The sequence below is a fragment of the Pangasianodon hypophthalmus genome, chromosome 23, assembly GCF_027358585.1.
Source record: "Pangasianodon hypophthalmus isolate fPanHyp1 chromosome 23, fPanHyp1.pri, whole genome shotgun sequence".
In the NCBI taxonomy this organism is placed as follows: Eukaryota; Metazoa; Chordata; class Actinopteri; order Siluriformes; family Pangasiidae; genus Pangasianodon; species Pangasianodon hypophthalmus.
Genome location: NC_069732.1, coordinates 15,836,471 through 15,854,870, shown reverse-complemented (window position 1 = coordinate 15,854,870; position 18,400 = coordinate 15,836,471). Strand labels below are relative to the sequence as shown.

General features: G+C 42.1%; 1 protein-coding gene across 4 annotated transcripts in view; it reads left to right on the top strand.

Annotated features, from left to right (window-relative positions):
* The window catches only part of sdk1a (sidekick cell adhesion molecule 1a), a 227,557-nt gene that overhangs the window by 189,046 nt on the left and 20,111 nt on the right, over nucleotides 1-18,400 (top strand). For all 4 annotated transcript variants that reach the window (XM_026929549.3, XM_053228272.1, XM_053228271.1 and 1 more), the window contains 11 exons: nucleotides 124-233; nucleotides 1,006-1,156; nucleotides 2,943-3,180; nucleotides 3,869-3,984; nucleotides 4,971-5,160; nucleotides 9,293-9,391; nucleotides 11,755-11,949; nucleotides 12,644-12,845; nucleotides 13,881-13,984; nucleotides 17,216-17,286; nucleotides 17,967-18,099. In XM_026929549.3, the coding sequence (XP_026785350.3) occupies nucleotides 124-233; nucleotides 1,006-1,156; nucleotides 2,943-3,180; nucleotides 3,869-3,984; nucleotides 4,971-5,160; nucleotides 9,293-9,391; nucleotides 11,755-11,949; nucleotides 12,644-12,845; nucleotides 13,881-13,984; nucleotides 17,216-17,286; nucleotides 17,967-18,099 (1,609 nt within the window). The remainder of the gene's footprint in view (nucleotides 1-123; nucleotides 234-1,005; nucleotides 1,157-2,942; nucleotides 3,181-3,868; nucleotides 3,985-4,970; nucleotides 5,161-9,292; nucleotides 9,392-11,754; nucleotides 11,950-12,643; nucleotides 12,846-13,880; nucleotides 13,985-17,215; nucleotides 17,287-17,966; nucleotides 18,100-18,400) is intronic.

The window sequence follows — 18,400 nt, the reverse complement described above, 5'->3', positions numbered from 1 at the left end:
TACCTCTCATACTCTGGTTTATCTAGGAGTATACTGCACCGTTTATATTATTATTATTATTATTATTATTATTATTATTATTATTGATCAGCTGTTGATTGAGTGTGAATGTATGGCGTGCAGGTGGGCAGCACTGGAGAAGAAGAAGAATGGAAGGTGCTGTATGAGAAGGAGAATGATCCAGAAGCTCAGGTCCTGGAGGTGCCTAACCTGACCCCATTCACACACTACAGGTCAGAACACACACCCACAGCAATGCAAAAGCTCTTCCTGATTAACCCTGCTACTACACTTATGTTGTTTTTGTTTTGCTTGCATCAGTGTGTGATAAAGTATGGCTTTTTTTTGTCTTTTCTCGTCTCTGCAATTTGTGTCAGAACTTATGCATGTTGGAGCCATTTGTTTGACTGGTTGATAAATTTTGGGTTTATGCTAAGTGCACAAATAAGCAATTAGAATGAGGCTCGTAGTGCCTGGGCTCCTCTGCTGCCTGAACAGCTGTTTCATTTCCACCGTGATCAGTGCTTTTACCCTGTATCAGTGACGGCTGGTACGGATATTGAACGGGAGAGTTAAAACTAATTTTACTACCCATCAGTAACTCGCCGTTACTATTATGAAACCATTAGGGTTGAGTCTTATAGCGTGGAGTCTCATTGTGTAGGCATAAAACGATATTATGCACACACAGTAGACCACACATACATTGAAAGACAGATAGGTAGTGCCATTTGTGCTTCCAAAGTATTTCAAAATACATTTTTACACATCTGTTTTTTTCTTATGATCTCTGGTGACGCTGCTGTTTTATGGTTCCCCCAAAGTTAAAAAACTTCAAGCCATTTGTTAATAGCAAATTGAACCTTTTAATTATTTAGTTCTCATGAAAGAGAGTGAGGGCCCTGTCTAGTTTATTAGAACTGATTGTATGTGTTGCTGCAGGTTCCGCATGTGCCAGGTGAACATCGTGGAACTTATTAGAACTGATTGTATGTGTTGCTGCAGGTTCCGCATGCGCCAGGTGAACATCGTGGGCTCGAGCGAGGCAAGTGAGCCATCTCGGGTGATCCAGACTCTTCAGGCTCCTCCTGACGTCGCTCCCAGCAGTGTGAGCGTCCGTACAGCCAGTGAGACCAGCGTGTGGCTGCGCTGGGTGGTACGTACAAGCTCCTCACTTTCCCTTCTCGCTGGCTTTGTGTTCCCATACTGTGTTTTTTAAGCACATTCTTATTGACTGTCTCTCATAACTCAGAAGGTCTGTTTCACCAAGAAGCTATGAGGAGAGGTATGTGTGTGTGTGTGTGTGAGTGGTGGCCTTGAAACGAAGTGATGGGGATTCTCCCAAAGTGGAAATAGCAAAGGAATGTCAATGAGGATGTACTGAAAAGAGTATTAGCGCTCTAGTTTGGAAGAGGTGTAATTTGCTGGTATAAAGCCCACATGCTGCAAAATATTTGGTTGGGTGGAAGTAGGTTTTTGCCAGTTTGCTACTTTCATGGTCAGAAACAAATGTGCTGGCGGTGACATGGTATAACAGGGGATGCGGCATTCAAAATCCACCGGCTCAGTGGTATTTTTTTTATGTTCTTTGAACCAGAATTATACTATATTTAAAGCTTTGTGCCAAAAGGATCTTTTTGCTACAAGTAAGCAGAGGAGTAATCATCCTGTAATGTTTCTTACAACCCAGTTTTGTGGATGTACATTAATAATGCCACTTCACTTCATGCATGCAAATGAAAAAACTCTGGACTAAAACATTAGTTAAAACAGAAGTGTATCTGTTTTAATTGGTTTGCTTCAAAGCTATACAATCCAAATCTCATGCAGACGAGAGGCCAAAACACCTGAATGGTATTGTAAAGCGGGGAGCTTTTCTGAATTGACAGGCAAGTAGAGGTGCCAGCTTATCCTGATGGGTTGGATGTTGGTGGTGCACATCATTTTTTCCCCCATTTACAGAGCCTAGAACTCTAGAGAGTCTGTTTTTTTTTTTGTTTTGGCTGATTTGATTTTATTGAAGCTGTCAGAATGTGAGGAGATACTATAAAAAGTGTTAAGAACATGACCACATTTTTTTTACACCTGCAAAACTTGAAGTAAAGCATGTCTCTTTTTTTTTTTCACTAGAACAAATGATACAGTTGGAAGTTGGCTTGGTATTCTGCTACTGCTTTATAACATGGCGGTTTCTCTCTCTGGTGCAGTTTTACCATCCTATAGTTTAAAGATCAAAGCCTTCAAGAGATTTTCTTTGCAAATCATTCTAGTACTTAATCCTACTCTTATTGAAAAACAGTACCATGTGCAGTTCATACTCACCTGACATTTGTAGCGTTGCCTGTTGCCATGGGAGGCTTCAGAGAGATGTATTACTCGGAGGTCCTGTGTGTTGAAAGAGAATTGTACTCCTGAGTGCTGTGCAGATGGATTAGACTGCATTATTCAGAACTATCCATTCTTTTCTGTGTCTTTTGGAGAAGTGATTTATGTAAGAAAATGATACTGAACGAACAAAAGGACAAGCCATGCTTCCCTCGCTTTTCATAGAGTTGGTCGTTACGCTGTATTAAGCGTGCTCCACTGAATGCCTTCTGCTGCTAGACATCTATTGATTTCCACATGAAATAAAGAACGGCAATATGTGAGATCATGTGCCCAAATTGAGCTTTTCTATATACAGCTCAAATTAAAAGTGGACAAGCGCTGATGGTTTTGCCAGTCGCTGCCATTGGCTTAATTTTTTTGGAGCGCTGCCAAGACGTCGATTTTTAAGGTGCATGAAGATGATGAAGGATAATCTAGCATGAGTTATGCTTTTATGGGGGCATGCCAGTTTAATAGGCCACCCGTTGCAGCAGACACTGCGTGCCGACGCCAGCAAGCGTGAGCAAGCGATTGATAGCCCTCTCTATATATCTCTCTCTCTCACTCTCTGGCAGCCTCTGCCGGAGACAGAGTATAACGGGAATCCAGAGAGCGTGGGCTACAGGATGCGGATGTGGCGTGCTAATCAGCAAGGTGACATCAGCACTAGGGTGGTGAACGACAGACTGGAGAGAGAGATCACGTTGGAGGGCTTAGAAGAGTGGACCGAGTACCTGTTCCAGATCCAGGCTTTCAATTCCATCGGCCCCGGACCCTGGAGCGAGCCCGTGAAAGGGCGCACTCGTGAGTCAGGTAATGAAACTCAATCACAAACCTGAACACACACACAGCCACACACATGATGGCAGTTAGCATCACATCTGCCATACAAAACACACGTTTTTGTTTTCGTCTGGCGCATCTTGAGCAGAGATGGCTTTTTGAATGAATACAGCTTTCCCAGTGCTTCACAGAAGGAGCATCTGGAAATGTTCATTCTTTTGCTAATTGCGCCTCTGGATATGAACAGGTGCTAGTTCAATTTCATTCTGTTGATGCTATCATTGCCATGGTCTTCTGCCTTGTGTCGGCATAGCAGGCTTTCTTTTGTCGTTATTGTTCCAGCAGCATGGGTACTGCATGCCTCTGGTGGCAGAAAGCAAAACATTTTTAATAAAACAGCAGAAAATCATGCTTGGTTAACAGTAATTGCAAAATCACATGCATTTGAGGTAGCCAGTCTCTAATGGGTGCCTGGCTGCTTGATGAATTCTGGCTACCACTAAGTGTTTGTCAATCTTTGAGTGTTGTTTGCTCTCACTCACACACCATCCCACCTAACCTTGTCTGCTCACAGCACACACACGCACATACTTACGATATTTCCTCCAGTTTCCGGCTACCATTTCCCCTATTATTGCTGATAGTGTAGCATCTAATCTGGTCTATTTGCCACACAGCAAGAAGACTTAGATGATGTTTGTTTTCTTTGATTGCACAGTGCCGTCCGGAGCTCCGGAGAACGTGACGGCCGAGGCCATGAGCTCTACACGCATGCTGGTGACATGGGGAGCTGTTCCAGAGCCACAGCAGAACGGCAACATCCTTGGATATAAGGTAGTGACTGAATATGTGAAACTGTCAATCCGTGTCAAGGCCTTTACCTGGAAGGATACTAGAAGGGCAAAAAAAAAATCCTGAATACATTTGGTAGTCCTTAGCTCTACTGCATAAATGTTTTTCACTTGGTAAAGGCTCGACTTTCATGCATGATCACACCCTTCTAGGCCCTTGGATCATACGCCATATGATGAAATGGCATGCAAGAGCAGAATCGTTTTCCCCTTTGAGGAGAAGGCCTTGTGCTTTTGCATTTCGAGCAATTCAGCATGTCCCTGCTGTTTTGTAACTCCAGCTGGATCATCTTAAAATATATTTTTTTTCAATTTGAGCTGAGAGAAGTTGTCTCATTTTGCTTGCCTTGTGCAAACATTTCCTCAAATTCAAGTGATTTTAAAATGAAATAAAACAAATACACAACAAGTAATCCACAGCAGACATTACAATAAAATGTATGTTTTATTTGTCGGTGCACGGTGCAAGTTTCTGACCTCCCTGGGTATTTTGAATGCTCCATTTGCCTTCAAAACTTTATTACAAACACAAAGTTAGAGTTGGGGAGTTGAGGCACAGAAGAAAAATACTTCTGAAATAACTTTTTGTAGCATTGTCAAGAACTACATTTAACCCTACATTAGTTATTTTGTATTTAATTATGAATTATTATACATTAATTATTGTAGACTTTTTTTTTTAATTAAAAGTGAATGTGCATTGTAGATTTTTCTGCTGTCTCTTGGTCATGAACCAGGCAGTAAGTGCACTCCGCTTATGTATGGAAGGACAAATATTTGTGGTGGAAGGAACAGCTAGGAACCCATATGCTCAGAGCAGTTACGTCTGCCTAAAGTCAACATTAAATAAGACAAATGGAAAATGAAGGCTTCACCTGGCAAAAGATAGGGGCCTGCTGCTCTCAGTATCCAACTCAGATCAGAGTCACTGAATTGACCTGAATGTTCTTGGTGTTTGTGTTTGTTCAGGTGCTGTACCGTGAAAAAGACTCGGGTACGGAGCCACAAGTGCAGCTGGTGAAGGGGAACCTAACGCAGTCAGTGTTACTGCGGAACCTGCGCAAGTACGTGCAGTATGAGATCCAGGTCCTGGCCTTCACACGCATCGGAGATGGCCAGCTCAGCAGCCCTCCTGTCCTGGAAAGGACTAAAGATGATGGTGCGCAATATTTTCCTAAAATTAATTATTCCCTTAAGCACTGATAAAGGAACAATATACTAGCAAGTCTTTTTTATTACACATTGCCCTACATTTCCAACGAATAAGGCAAAGTGCTTTATTTAAAATTAGGAAAAGTCAACTGCTCTTAGGGAGTGCTTGCATTACATTTTACTGCTTCTGGGAGAAATTAAAGTGTTCATCCATCTGTCTGTTACTTTCTTAGGTACACCTAGCACATAGGTGCAATTACTGATCGTAAGCAGATGTTGTCTAACTGGTGGACAATTCTCAGCATTGCAGTGACACTGACATGATAGTGTGTGTTGCACTGGTATGCGTGTATCAGGCACAGCAGCATTGCTGTGGTCATGAACTAAACGCTGTTGAAGGATAGGGGACAGTGAACACACACACTGTACAAGGAAAAATTTGAGCTGTCCTACACATTTACAAAGTGGACCAGCAAAGTGGGTGGCTAATAAAGTGGTCAGTGAATGTACATAGTGTTTAAAGGATCTAACATTACTACTGCACCTGTACACTTGTACCTGTTCTACACACACTGTCATGTCAGTGTCAATGTTGTGTTGAGATGATAAGCCATTGGTGGTAGTCTTCTAGTCTCTTTCTATTGATGGACAGGGTAGAAAGGTTTAGATGATTAACTAGGCAATGAATGTACCCTAAAAAAAATGCCCACTGTGCAAGTTTGTGAGCGTGTGTGTGTGTGCGTGTGTGTGCATCCACACACAATAAAGTTAACTTCAGAGGAATAGCTTCATCTGTTAGAATCTGTTTTAGAAGGAAGGGTTCAGTGTCATTGTGGAGATTAAAAGCGGCTTTGACACGTTCTTGATTACTAGAGCAGGAGCTGAGCTTTATGATTCATTGGCCTAAGACTTTTATGTGCGCGCTCCTTGACCAAGCACTCTCACGTTTTATGAGATGTCAGATGTCTCGCGTTTTATGAGGCGTCTCGTACTCGTTGTACCAGAAGTGGTCAGACTGATACAGCTCTAGCTTTAATAAAGTGGAATACTTGAAAAAAAAAGTTTCTCAGTAAAGGAAAAAAAAGTAAATCTCAGCTTTGCCTAGTTCTGCAGTGCACTGAGAGAGTCCGTGTTTTTCATATGTAGTGCGTGCATGCACTGTGACAGCAAGTCGTTTCTTTCACTGTGCTGCTTCATGAGGCGAAGCTTTGCATTCTCTGGATTTATATACATTCATTCACTGCTTCTCACTGCTCTGAAATTGCCTTTTAGGGCTAGATTCAGTTATGCTGTCATACAAACCTATCTGTTAAATAAAAAGATCAATGTTGCAACAACCAGTGTTGATTTTAGCCAGGATGGCCTGTGAATGTTTATGCTATGGACTGCAATATGAAACAAACTGTGAACCAGCAGTGTAAATCTGCGCAGTGAAAGCTTCCAAAGGGAGGTCTGCTGTTTTGCCATCTATTACAAATAATGGTCATTCACTCAGTCAGGACTTCCCAAACATATCACCGCAGAAACTAATCCACAGCACATTCGGGCTTATACACACACTGGGGACTCACAGAGTGGTGGAGAGAGGGATTTTATTTCAGACGTGGAGTGAGGAAACTCTCCTCGAGTTTGCCCTTCTTAACCTAGAGACGTGCTGACACTTTTTTCTCCGACTGCTCCTATCAAAATGCCATGTGCAGCCTACAACCGTTTATCTAATATATATCTCATTAATAGTCCACTACATTCATAAAGTTATGCTTAATTTAATCAAGCACTTACACTTGAAAATGTAGGGCACTGCATGTAAATAAACTAGGCACTAGAATCACTTTTTTATATTAGAGTTTATGTATTCCTTTTAGGGATAAGGGCTAATGGTGTGCTGTAGAATTTTACCAAGCCAGCGCTGTGATATTGGTGGAGCACTTTTAAATGCAGCTGGGTCATGTTAATAGAGTAGCTCTCTAAATGTGAAGTAAATAAATGAAATAAATCTGAAAATGGTGGCAGAACAGTAATATAGCACGTAGCTTTGCCATCTCACAGCTCCAAGGTTTGATCCTGAGCTCGGGTTACTATCTGTGTGGAGTTTTGTTTCCTGGGTTTCCTCTGGGTTCTCCAGTTTCCTTCCACCTCCCAAAAATATGCTAATAGGTGGGTTGGCTACTTTAAACTGCCCCTCGGTGTGATCGAGTGTGTGAGTGGTGTCCTGTGGTGGACTGGCGTCTCATCCAAGGTGTATTCCTGCCTCATGCCCAGAGTTCCCCTGATAGGCGCTGGATCCATCAGGATAAAGCGCTTCCCGAAGATGAATAAATGAATGAAATATGAATATGAAATAAATGTCTCTCTTTACCTTTCAGGCTAAGTAGTGCCCCGGACATGCCGTCTCAACTCTTCCCTTTTATGAAATAAAGAGCAGGGCCTAAGCAAAAAGTCAATGTCTGTGCTCACTCAATCTTGGTGGTAATTATCTTTGTTTGCCTTTTAAAATTCCCTCCAGAACTTATTAAACTATGATGTAAAATATAACACACAGGCAGACGCAGTCCTGCCTTTGCAGCATTCAGAGATTGCAGGAAGTCCATTTTTTATCACTGCTGGAATGCAGTTGCTGGTCCCCCATAGCTCACTTGCTAGGTCAAACACCCTGTAATTGAGTTTTATCAGGCCATATCAGCTAAACCTGATGGCAAACTGGACATGCATCCATTCTCAATCTGTTGATCAGATTAGGAGCAGGGTCATTAGTGGTTTCATGGGAAGTAAAGATGGGTCAAAAAGTGCTTTTATTAGCAGCACTTTATTATGAAATGGCTTCAGGGCTGATTTTCTAATTACAGAGTAATTAAAGGGAAATGTACTTTTCATGATTTGCGCATAAACAACACTTGCACTCAGCTAAGTCTAATCTCTGGAACACCCACAAAACCACAGTGCAGCTGATAGCAGGATGATGAATGCAAGCAATACACAGTGGCAAGAAGAGAGGCATCAAGAGAGCTCACTATACAAATACAGCTTCTCATCTGTGTGTGTGAATGCACATCCCCATGGCCTCTCATACCATGATGGCAAAAAAGCAATACAAATCAAATCTGTGGTGGATGTGTTAGATTTATAAGTGCGATAACTGCCAGGAAGTGAAATACAGGGCCTGCCTAACCAACCATTACAGCTCGACAAATCCACAGAGAAGTAAGCAAATGGTCCAGGAGAAGCCATAGTTTTGAGAGATTTTGATATAGTGTTGGGTGTGTACTAGAGAGGGGCAGCAAGATCCCATTAGGCCTGGCTGTCTGTATTTGGCCAGTGTGTTCTGTTTGTGGGAATGTTCCGCTATGTTACTGAAGTATTATCAGGTTAGTGCCCACAGGGTGGTGTTCAGTTCATGGATCTATAGGGGGTACTTTTGAAATAGAGCAAAGCGCATTTAAGGATCTCTGTCTAAAAGGCCCTGTTTTGCTCAACTGGCAGCTTGTGTACATCAGACAAGGGCACATGAGGTCCTAGCCTGAGGTCCTCCAGCCTCATCACTTCCCAGCCCTAGGCAACACGCTTCCCTAAACCTGCACAAAATTATTTAGGGCCTGTATTCTACTAGCACAGCCCACTGAATTTCAAGCAGAGTTTGAAAATGAAGACACATCCATCTCTGTTTGTTTGTTTGTCTGTTTGTCTGGGTTTTTTTTTTCTCTTCTCATGGGTTTTCACAGAGTCTGAGAAACCATCCTTTCACTGATCTTGTTGAACCACTGCAGTTTGCCTGGCGTCCTCAGGCAAGCGTACTGTAACTCTATCTGCATATAAACACACACAGAGATAATAAGCTCTCTGAGACGGAGAGCAGAAGGCTCATTCATCTCTCACTGAAGTCAGTGGTGGATTTATTGTACTACAGTCACTTAAAAGCAGTCCTGGCAGCTCTGTATTGTTTTTTTTTTCCCACTTGTGACACTTTGTAATCTATGTTTTTACACATTTATTTTTCATACCTTTGTTAAGGCAGGATTAGTGGGACTGAAGCAAGCATTGGGTTTACGTGTGAATTATCATTTCTCACATCACTAAGACAGACTAGTTACAGTTATATTGTACTTACATTTAATTTCTCCTTCTCTATATGTGGATTTCAGTTCCAGGGCCGCCCATGAGACTGGTGTTCCCCGAGGTGCGTCTGACGGAGGTCAGGGTGGTCTGGCAGCCTCCAGTAGACCCGAATGGCATCATTATGGGTAAGAGAACACTGACCCTGAGACAGTAGTAGAAATAGTAGTGTATTGTTCCAAATCTGCAGATCGCGTTTTATGAGGAAATTCACCAATGCACCTGAGGAAGTAGTAATCTTCATGAGCCATCTGCTCCATGTTCTCTAATGTGAAGCCTGAGCTTGTTGTTCCTCACCTTACATGAGCGAGAGCCTACTAGGATTTTGATCTCCAGCTGAGTTCCATCTGGCCTGAAATGTTGCAAACCCACTGCACCTGAGATTAAAACCACATCTGTATGGTTAGGGAGTAGGAGACTGAGAGGAGGGAAAACACTGCTTTAATAAGATTATACTGATTAACACCTCATAGTGAATGAAGCTCAGAATAGTCAGCTGGCTGATCACACCAGTGCTACGAAAACAAGGCTGACTTAAGTCTCTAATGCCGCTCGAACTCATGGAAAAAAATAGCAGAACTTTATTGGTATGCACAAGCACGGTGGAAAAAATGTGACTGGCCCGTATATGAGTCTTGAGTTTTTTTTATTGTTGTTGTGTTTTGTTTTTCTTCAAACCGCTGACATTGCTTTAAGTCATGTGGGTTTGTTTTATTCATAGCCAGTCTTATATGTAATCCAGTTTCAGACAAGCGTCAAAAGACGTGCTCTATGAAAAATCCACCGGGCTAAAAAAAATCATCGCAAGCACGCATTGCTGGGAGTTTGCTTTTTGAATTTGCAGCAGCGAGAATAATCCTGCTTAAATCTGTCCCTAGCTTGCTCTCTCCACAGCCCTACTCTCAGCTGAGCACTCCCTGACCTGAGAAACCTTAACTCTAGGTTTCATGCGAGCTCACATTAAGCCTCTGAGCTGAGCAAATGTAGAAGTGGACAATTCCTTCGCTGTGAACCCTTGTTAATTACCTCTCTACCCTTCTTAAAACACAGTGCTACTCATGGGACTCATTTTATTTCTCTGTGCTCTTGATTCTGTCTTACAGAAGCTTACTTCAGACAGTGTACAGTGGGTAGAAGAAACCGGACTTCTTTGGCGAGATCTCATTTTGCGCTCGGCCTGTAATTTGCCACGGGTGTTCATATGAACAGAGTACACAGGAAGTGAACTTCCATGGTGTTGATGAGGTTGTGTCATGGCTTTTATGGAAGCGCTAGGGATCAGAGGGGAGTAGTGGAGTAGCACAGAGCTGCTGTGACCTTTGCAGAGCCAATGCAATAGGAACAAAACATGTTAGGCTCAGAAATCACTGTCCAATGATTTCTGGCGGAGGTTTGACAGAGCGTAGCAAGTGGAGTGCAGCGACCCAAACTATCACACAGGCCTTTTTACTGTGCTGAATTTGTCCTCATGCAAAGCAAAACTCAGCTCAGTCTGTTTGGATGCAAAACCACGTCTTGGAAAACAGAGCTTGGCACAAACATATTGAGGGCATGTACGCATCAGTGTGTATGCATATAGCGAGGAGATGGATGTAATTTTTCACAGCCCCTCATGCCTGGAGTGGACATTAGGATGAAATACCAGTCCAAGAGTACTGCATGCTCCACAATGTGAGATGGCCTACCTTATTACTGTACAGCCAAAGGGGCAAAGCACCGAACAAACACACGGCATGATCGATGTAATGTTTCATCTCTGACTCAGCCAGACTCAGCCCACGCGTTCTGATCTGCAGAGTTTCCCAGTAATGTTAGCATTTGTTTGCCACACTTGTCGCTCCTCCTGACGCTACACAGATGGAAGATTGAAGAATAATGTGACCAGCCATGCCTTCCTTCTGCACCTCTCAGCTGGAAAACAAAGACTGTTCAAACCCTCCATTTAGCAATCACACAAGCCAGAAAACACTCTCATTTAAATATTATTAGATTGCATTAGAGCACAGTATGAGCAAAGTAATAAGCTAACATTTTGTACAACACTACAGCGTTTGTGCTGACTGTGAACTGTGAGTTTTTTTTGGTTTTTTAGATACCGATTATAAAAAGCTGACAAAGGGAACGGCTGGTTCATTTGAAGTTAGTGATAGCAGAGCAGATTTTCCAATACAGCGAGAACCTTTTGAAAGTCATTCATCATCCAAAATGTCTTACCGTTGTGGATGTTTCTGAAAGCAGGTCTTACTTTCAAACAGTCGTGTGGGTTTGATGAGGAAATTATTTTTTTGGGTTTTTTTTTTGTTGTGCTTTTTTTAATTTCCTCTGCTTTTGTTCTTTGTCTTTTCTGAGTTTTTGATTGAGTTGTTTTGAGCATCTGTTTAATTGTTTTAGGCTTTTTTTTTTCAGTTGTTTGATGTAGACACAGCAACATTTATTCATTTATAAGTGTTTCAGATAAAACATTCATATCCTCATGCTACCTGCTTTTTAGGGTATCAGGTAGCATACCGGCTGGATTCTGGAGATCCAAATAAGTTCACCACAGTGGAGGTGGGCGCAGATACCACACAGTTCACTGCCAGCGGCTTGCTTCCCGAGTCTGCTTATATCTTCCGCATTTCGGCCAAGACCCAGCAGGGCTGGGGTACAGCCGCACAAGCTGTGGTCATCACTACAGAGATCAGAGGTGATTCTCCTTCTCTTTGACCCGCTCTCTCTTGCCCTTTCGTTCTCTCTCTCTCTCTCTCTCTCACACACACACACACACACACACACACACAGTATATAGTGGCCATCAATCTTTAGAGGCTGCTTTATTTTCTGCCCTTGACAGGGTCACAGTGCTCACATCACCCTTAGAAATACTAGCCTTTGAGCCAAGTTAATTTGTTCTCTTTTGCCAAATAGGGCAATGTTTGAGTTAATCTTTTGAAGACCTTGCAGCTTTTTTAATCAGATTAATGGCTAAATGTAATCTAGATGGAGAAAGTCTTGGTTCTGCTGTAATGCAATGGTTTCTTTCTTAATTTCTCAGACAGCTTTTTAAAGAAAAGTGGAAAGTCATTTCAGCCTCTTATAGATCAGACCTGTTTAAAGAAATATCAGGGGAAGGCGATGTGATCAGTGATGCAGGGTCCGAATGATGCTTTTTCTTTTGCATGATCTGCATCTTTAATAGTGATCGATATTGCCCACCTTTAAATAAACAATTATGCCTGTGTGCATTGATTCAGAGCATTAAAATTGATGGGGCCGGTGCATTGTAGTGCTCCACGGGCAAGCCACTGACTGATGCGGTGTGATTAAGACTAGTCAGCGAGATGGGTCTGACCTCTCTGCACTCCTGCTCATCTCTCTCTCTCGCTGTCCCTCTCTCTCAGAGCGGCCCCAGCCTCCACTGCAGCTCAGTGTGCCCCAGGACCAGGTTCAGTCACGCCAGCTCAAGTTGGACTGGGTGCCAGGGGGAGATGGGTCTTCACCTGTTCGCTATTTCACATTGCAGCTACGCCAACTGCCCGATGGAGACTGGATCACACACTCATCCTCCATTAGCCACAACAGCACCTCCTATGTGGTGGACCGGTAAGATTTTCTTTCCCTCTCCTTCTCTATATCTCTCTCTCTCTCTTTCTCTCTTCCCCTCCACTCTTTCACACAGTTTTGTGTGTACCCAGAGATCCAGCACAAATTCCATCGAAGGCAGTTTTATCACTCTAAACTTCATAAACATTTCCTTCATGTTTCTGTCTCAATGCTTGGCCTTGCCAGGCTGACAGCGTGCAGTGAGAGTTATACGCCTGGAGTGTTATTAAAAGCTTAGCAGGCCTTTTCTTTTACCTCTTTTAGCGATTTATGATGCTCAAGCCCCGTTTGGAAAGCAGAGACCACTCTCCATTGTTAGACCGCTGGTACACCAGCCCTGCATTTGAATTACGCTTGAGCCGCTGCTGTGATTATATGGCCAGTCAAGTGGCATTTTATATGCATTCAGAGGCCCATCTCATCTTGATTATGATGACTCCCCTCCCTCTGTTTAGGACTTTCTAACCCATCATCTCTTTATCGCCTTCTAAAGAGTTGAATAGATTATTTAGGTCTGATTTGTGGCTTGGCTTGTTTGGAGCCCTGGAGGAGTTGCACACTGTGAGGCTTTTTGAGTTACATTTCCTGTCCAGCTAAGCAGAAACCTCATACATAGTCACTTCGTAACAATACTTCTGCAAGTAGATTTGTTTCATACTTATGTGAACCTGTTTAAATAGGAGTCTGTACAACATCCTGATTATATCTTTGATTTGAACTAATTCAGAAAGGAAAAGAAAGTTGAGTTTACTAAGCTAAGACAAATGAACAGATTTTGAAAAGAATTTTGATTACAGAATTTCCTTGGATGTGATTTTTTTTGTATTTTTTTTTTCTTTTTTTTTTTTGTGGCTGTGCATAATTGCACAGATAATGAGGTTTGTCACCTGTTTATTCCAGGCACTTCAGTTGTGAAGTAGTTGCCTTCAGTGGCCTTAGATTTCAATGTATTGTGTAAGAGATGTGCTGCATTGTTGACAGTGGTATAGGTCTGTGTCCAATGTGAGATAACTCAAGAGTTGCACAATCCCCCAGGCTGAAGCCCTACACTTCATACAAGCTGAGAATGATGGCGACTAATGACATCGGTGACAGCAAGTATAGCCGAGAGACCGATGCAATTACGACTTTACAAGATGGTGAGTATAGATGGAGATGTCGCTCGTGTGCCCTCTGGCACTACCTGATACAGTATTGATTCCAATAAAAGAACTGGAGAAGAGCAGAACAAGCCTCTCTTATCTTTCTCATAGTCTAGAAGCATGCTGTGCTATGGAAATCGACTAAAGTCTATTATTCCTTTTTGTCAGCTTTTTGTAAAGCACTTTGAGCTGCGTTGTAAATGTACAAAAAAGGTGCTACGTAGTAAATACAGCTATTATGGATTTGTTTTGACAGGCGACTCAGTTCCAATTAAAGGGACATTTGTAATCTGAACCGCAAAAAATCCCCCATGAAATCCAACATTTTTCACTCAGATCCAAGCCAAAATTGTATGTTCAAATCTGGGCGTGTGACTCAGTTTGACCAGTCAAAACGTATTCTGCGCAATTTTTTTTCCCTATTTGATGCCTGAAATTTGTCAAAAGAACATCATCAGCATGAAAGCACGTCAGGGTAGGAGAAGACCTGGACATGGAACAACAAAGGTGGCCTGTCTTCTTTCTTTGTATAAAATCTCCATCTTGTTGCAGTTGTCTGTGCTGAATACTTTCTGAATAATAAATAGATGTTCCACTTATATAAAAAGCAAACAAAATTCACTGCAAAATCTCTATGTTGCTGGCTAACTACCTTTCACCTGACCAATGCTACATTCAGTTTGTTCCAATCTAATTTGGAATACACATTTACAGTACTTCTGACCACAATAATATGATTTTTTAATGTGATTTTTAATGTGATTCTTATTGTCCTTCTAATTATGAGCAAATCAAAACTCCTTGAAGCAATTGCACTGGCACGATACTCAAGAAACCAGCTTATATATTTTGCTCTGAAGCAAAGTAGGAATTAGGAAAAAGGAAAAACAAAAACGCATGTAATCGAACAGAAAATTCGGCAGCTTTTCGGCTCACTCAGTGCTCTCCGTTGACTCAAACATATCTTCAGCTCACTGTTCAACAGAGAAACACAAACAGCTCATTAATATAACAATGCTGCAGATTCTCGTTAAACCACGCTCCCACCTGCTACACTCCTGGGGCCTGATTTATGAAACATTCACATACACAAATTTGATCTAAAACTGGTCATATGTAAAAATTCACCTCTAAGTAATGATTTATAAAACAAGAATTTGACATGAAAATGTGTGCAAAATAATGCAGGTTTCCAATCTATCGTAATAACTTTTCCAAGTGGCCGTGGCAGTGTGCTGCAATAATTACAGCTATTCGGTAGAACTGTGAACTGTAATGACTTTTATTTAAGTAGTAGGTGTAATGCTACTGTTGCCATGACAACAAATGATAGGTTATGCAAAACCTATAAATAATTTAAATAAAGTTTGCTTTAATTTTTTTTTTTGGAAAATATAGAAATGGTAAATACCCAGGTCAACTTTCTGCTAACTGGTCCAGTGCACTTAATTTGTTGTTTAATAAGGACAGGTTAGGTTGGTCAAGACCCAGACACTTTACTAAAGGTAAATTATGGCTGCGTTAGCCCTTCTGGAGGACCCGAAAATGAGCAATGAGGAGAGACACTATACAGAGAGACACTAACTATACTATACACTATAAAGATAATGTACACTGTATGGTCAAAAGTATATGGGCAACTAACCATCACACCCATATTGCGGCCTTCACTAAACTGTTACCACAAATTTGGAAACACAGAATTGTATAGGATTTCTTTGTCTGTAGCATTACAATTTCCCTTCAGTGGAACTCAAACATGTTCCAGCATGACATGTTCCAGCATGTGCACAAAGTGACCTCCATGAAGACATGGTGTGAGAAGGTTGGAGTGGAAGAACTCGAGTGTCCTGCACAGAGCCCTGACCTCAACCCCACTGAACACCTTTGGGATGAACTGGAACACTGACTGCACCCCAGACCTCCTCACCTAACATCAGTACCTGATCTCACTAATGCTCTTGTAGCTGAATGATCACAAATCCCCACAGCCACTCTCCAAAATCTAGTGGAAAGCCCTCCCAGAAGAATGGAGCTTATTATAACAGTAAAAGGCTGACCAACTCCGTGTTAATGCCAGTGGTTTTGGAAGGGGTACATAAGGGTGTGATGGTCAGGTGTCCACATACTGTACTTTTGGCAGTATAGTGTATCTGTCAAGACCATGCTGGTTTTCTGTAATTGTGTTGTACCTGTATCTGTACCTTGTGGTTTCTGACTAAAAGTACACATCAATTTTGTACTCACTGAAATCTCTCTTCTTTGTTGCCTTTTGAGTCATTTTTTTATCTGTGTGAGCATCTGTTGCTGGAAATGCTGTTATGCAAATTAGTGAAATGGTGGGCAGAGCAGAGAAACTGGTTCACATGCGGTCAATTCCACAAAAATGTTTGGTTTATAAATTACTCTGTCGCACATGCAGGTATTCAACTGTACACAAACCAAACCATACAAAGCAAATACTGAGAACTTTTCTTAAGAACAATTTTAGAATTAAATGAAAGTGTGTTTTATAGACACGGCTCACTGGACTGAAATCCCACCCATGTGAAACGAGCTAATTTTATAATTAGCTAATGTTAGTGATAAAAATAGCTCAGAAGTTAAGAGCTTGGCCATCTGATCTGAAGGTCATGAGTTCAAATCCCTGTGCTTCCACTGCTGAGCAAGCCCTTTGAGCAAAGCCCTTAACCCTCAACTGCTCAGCTGTATAAATGAGATAAATTTATACAGCTGGATTAGGGCATCTGCCTAATGCCATAAACATAATATTGGTTGTTATGGCATATTATCAAAGTTTTGACTACTGATGAAATGAACTATTATGGATACGACCATGCAGATTAGTAGTCCAAACGTGAAATGCAACTTATGTCTACCTGTGACAAATGGGCTTGTTTATTTAGCTATAAGGCTGGTAATGTTTGCTAACATTTGTCATATTAGACCAGGGAACTTCAGTCTTATCTACAAAGGACCAGTGTGGCTGCACATTTTCATTGCAGCTAAATAGGGGTCACACTTGCAGCCACACTGGCCCTTTACAGAATTTCCACATGTTTAATCAACTGATCTTGGTCTTCAGAAACTATTAAGTGTAACCTTTGTTTGCATAAAATTAGAGAACCCCTGCGTTAGGCTATTTCAGATCGCAGAAAAACGTCTGCCATCTCAAATATTGCATGTTTTGTATATTCATAGATCCTGTTTCTTTTTATTTCCTGGCAGTTCCGGCTGAGGCTCCTGTTATTCAGTCGGTGAAGCCCTCCACCACTACCTCAGTTCTGGTGCAGTGGCAGGTATGATTGCACTTTTTTTTTTCCCTTCATCATCCCTTCTAATGAGCGTCAGGAACTATCAAGTGTGCACAGATGCATGTTTACTTGCAGCATTTCAAGCAGACCATTCCAGTCTGAGGAGATGGGCTGGCTTGGTGGAGATAATGGTCCGTTAAATCCACGCATTACAGCCATTATCTGTTTAATTATCTGGTTTTCATTGACGAACAGTCCTCTTCAGCAGGACGTGCCGAGGGGCTTGTCATGGCTCGCTTGGTATTCGTCCCGCAGCTTTGCATATCTCAGCCACATGAAGTATTGATAACACATTTTCACGAGGACTCAGGCAGGACCGGGATAATTAATACCCACGCACACTCCAAAGGGATATTAATTAGCAGCCGAAACCTTTCTCTGCTGACTTATGAGGGCAGGCTGGTCTGTCTGACTGGCTGCTGTATCGGGGGCGTCGCCCGCTTGATTACTTTCAGCGCAGAGCTTTTGTTAATGAGTCACCAGCCCAGAAATAAAATTTCTGCCATCTGCTTCACGGAGTGGCTGCCGCACAGACAGCACGCAGCAGAGACCCTCCCACCCGCCTGTCTGTCTTCTTTTTCCCCCTCCCACGGACCAGGTCTTTAATAGGGAGCACAAGGTCAGCGAGGGGAATGTGACCTTTAATTTAATCTACACTGTTGCAGCCACCAAAGGAGGAGAGCGTGAACGGAGTGCTGGTGGGCTACCGGCTGTATTACCGCGAACTTCAGTATGACAGCACGCCGCAGGAGGCCAAGAAGACCATCAACAGCACTTCAGCACGGGCAGACCTGACAGGTAGTGGCCAGACATCTAATGTGCTACATACACACACACTGACCTCTGAGGCTAAAACAAGTTTCAAAGGAAGTTCTTAATATCAGGAAACATTGAGATCATAAGATTCTATCTGACAGTTCTGTGATTTTAAGATTATTGTAAGATATTAAGACAAGCTTTGACCCTCAAGATCACAAAAGTTACATTATTTCAACTTTTGGTGTAAAAATTTTCACATATTTAATGATGCTTAATTTATAACAGGGCCACACCGTGGTGCAGAGTGTATTGTGGCTGTCTCACAGCTCCAAGATCCTTC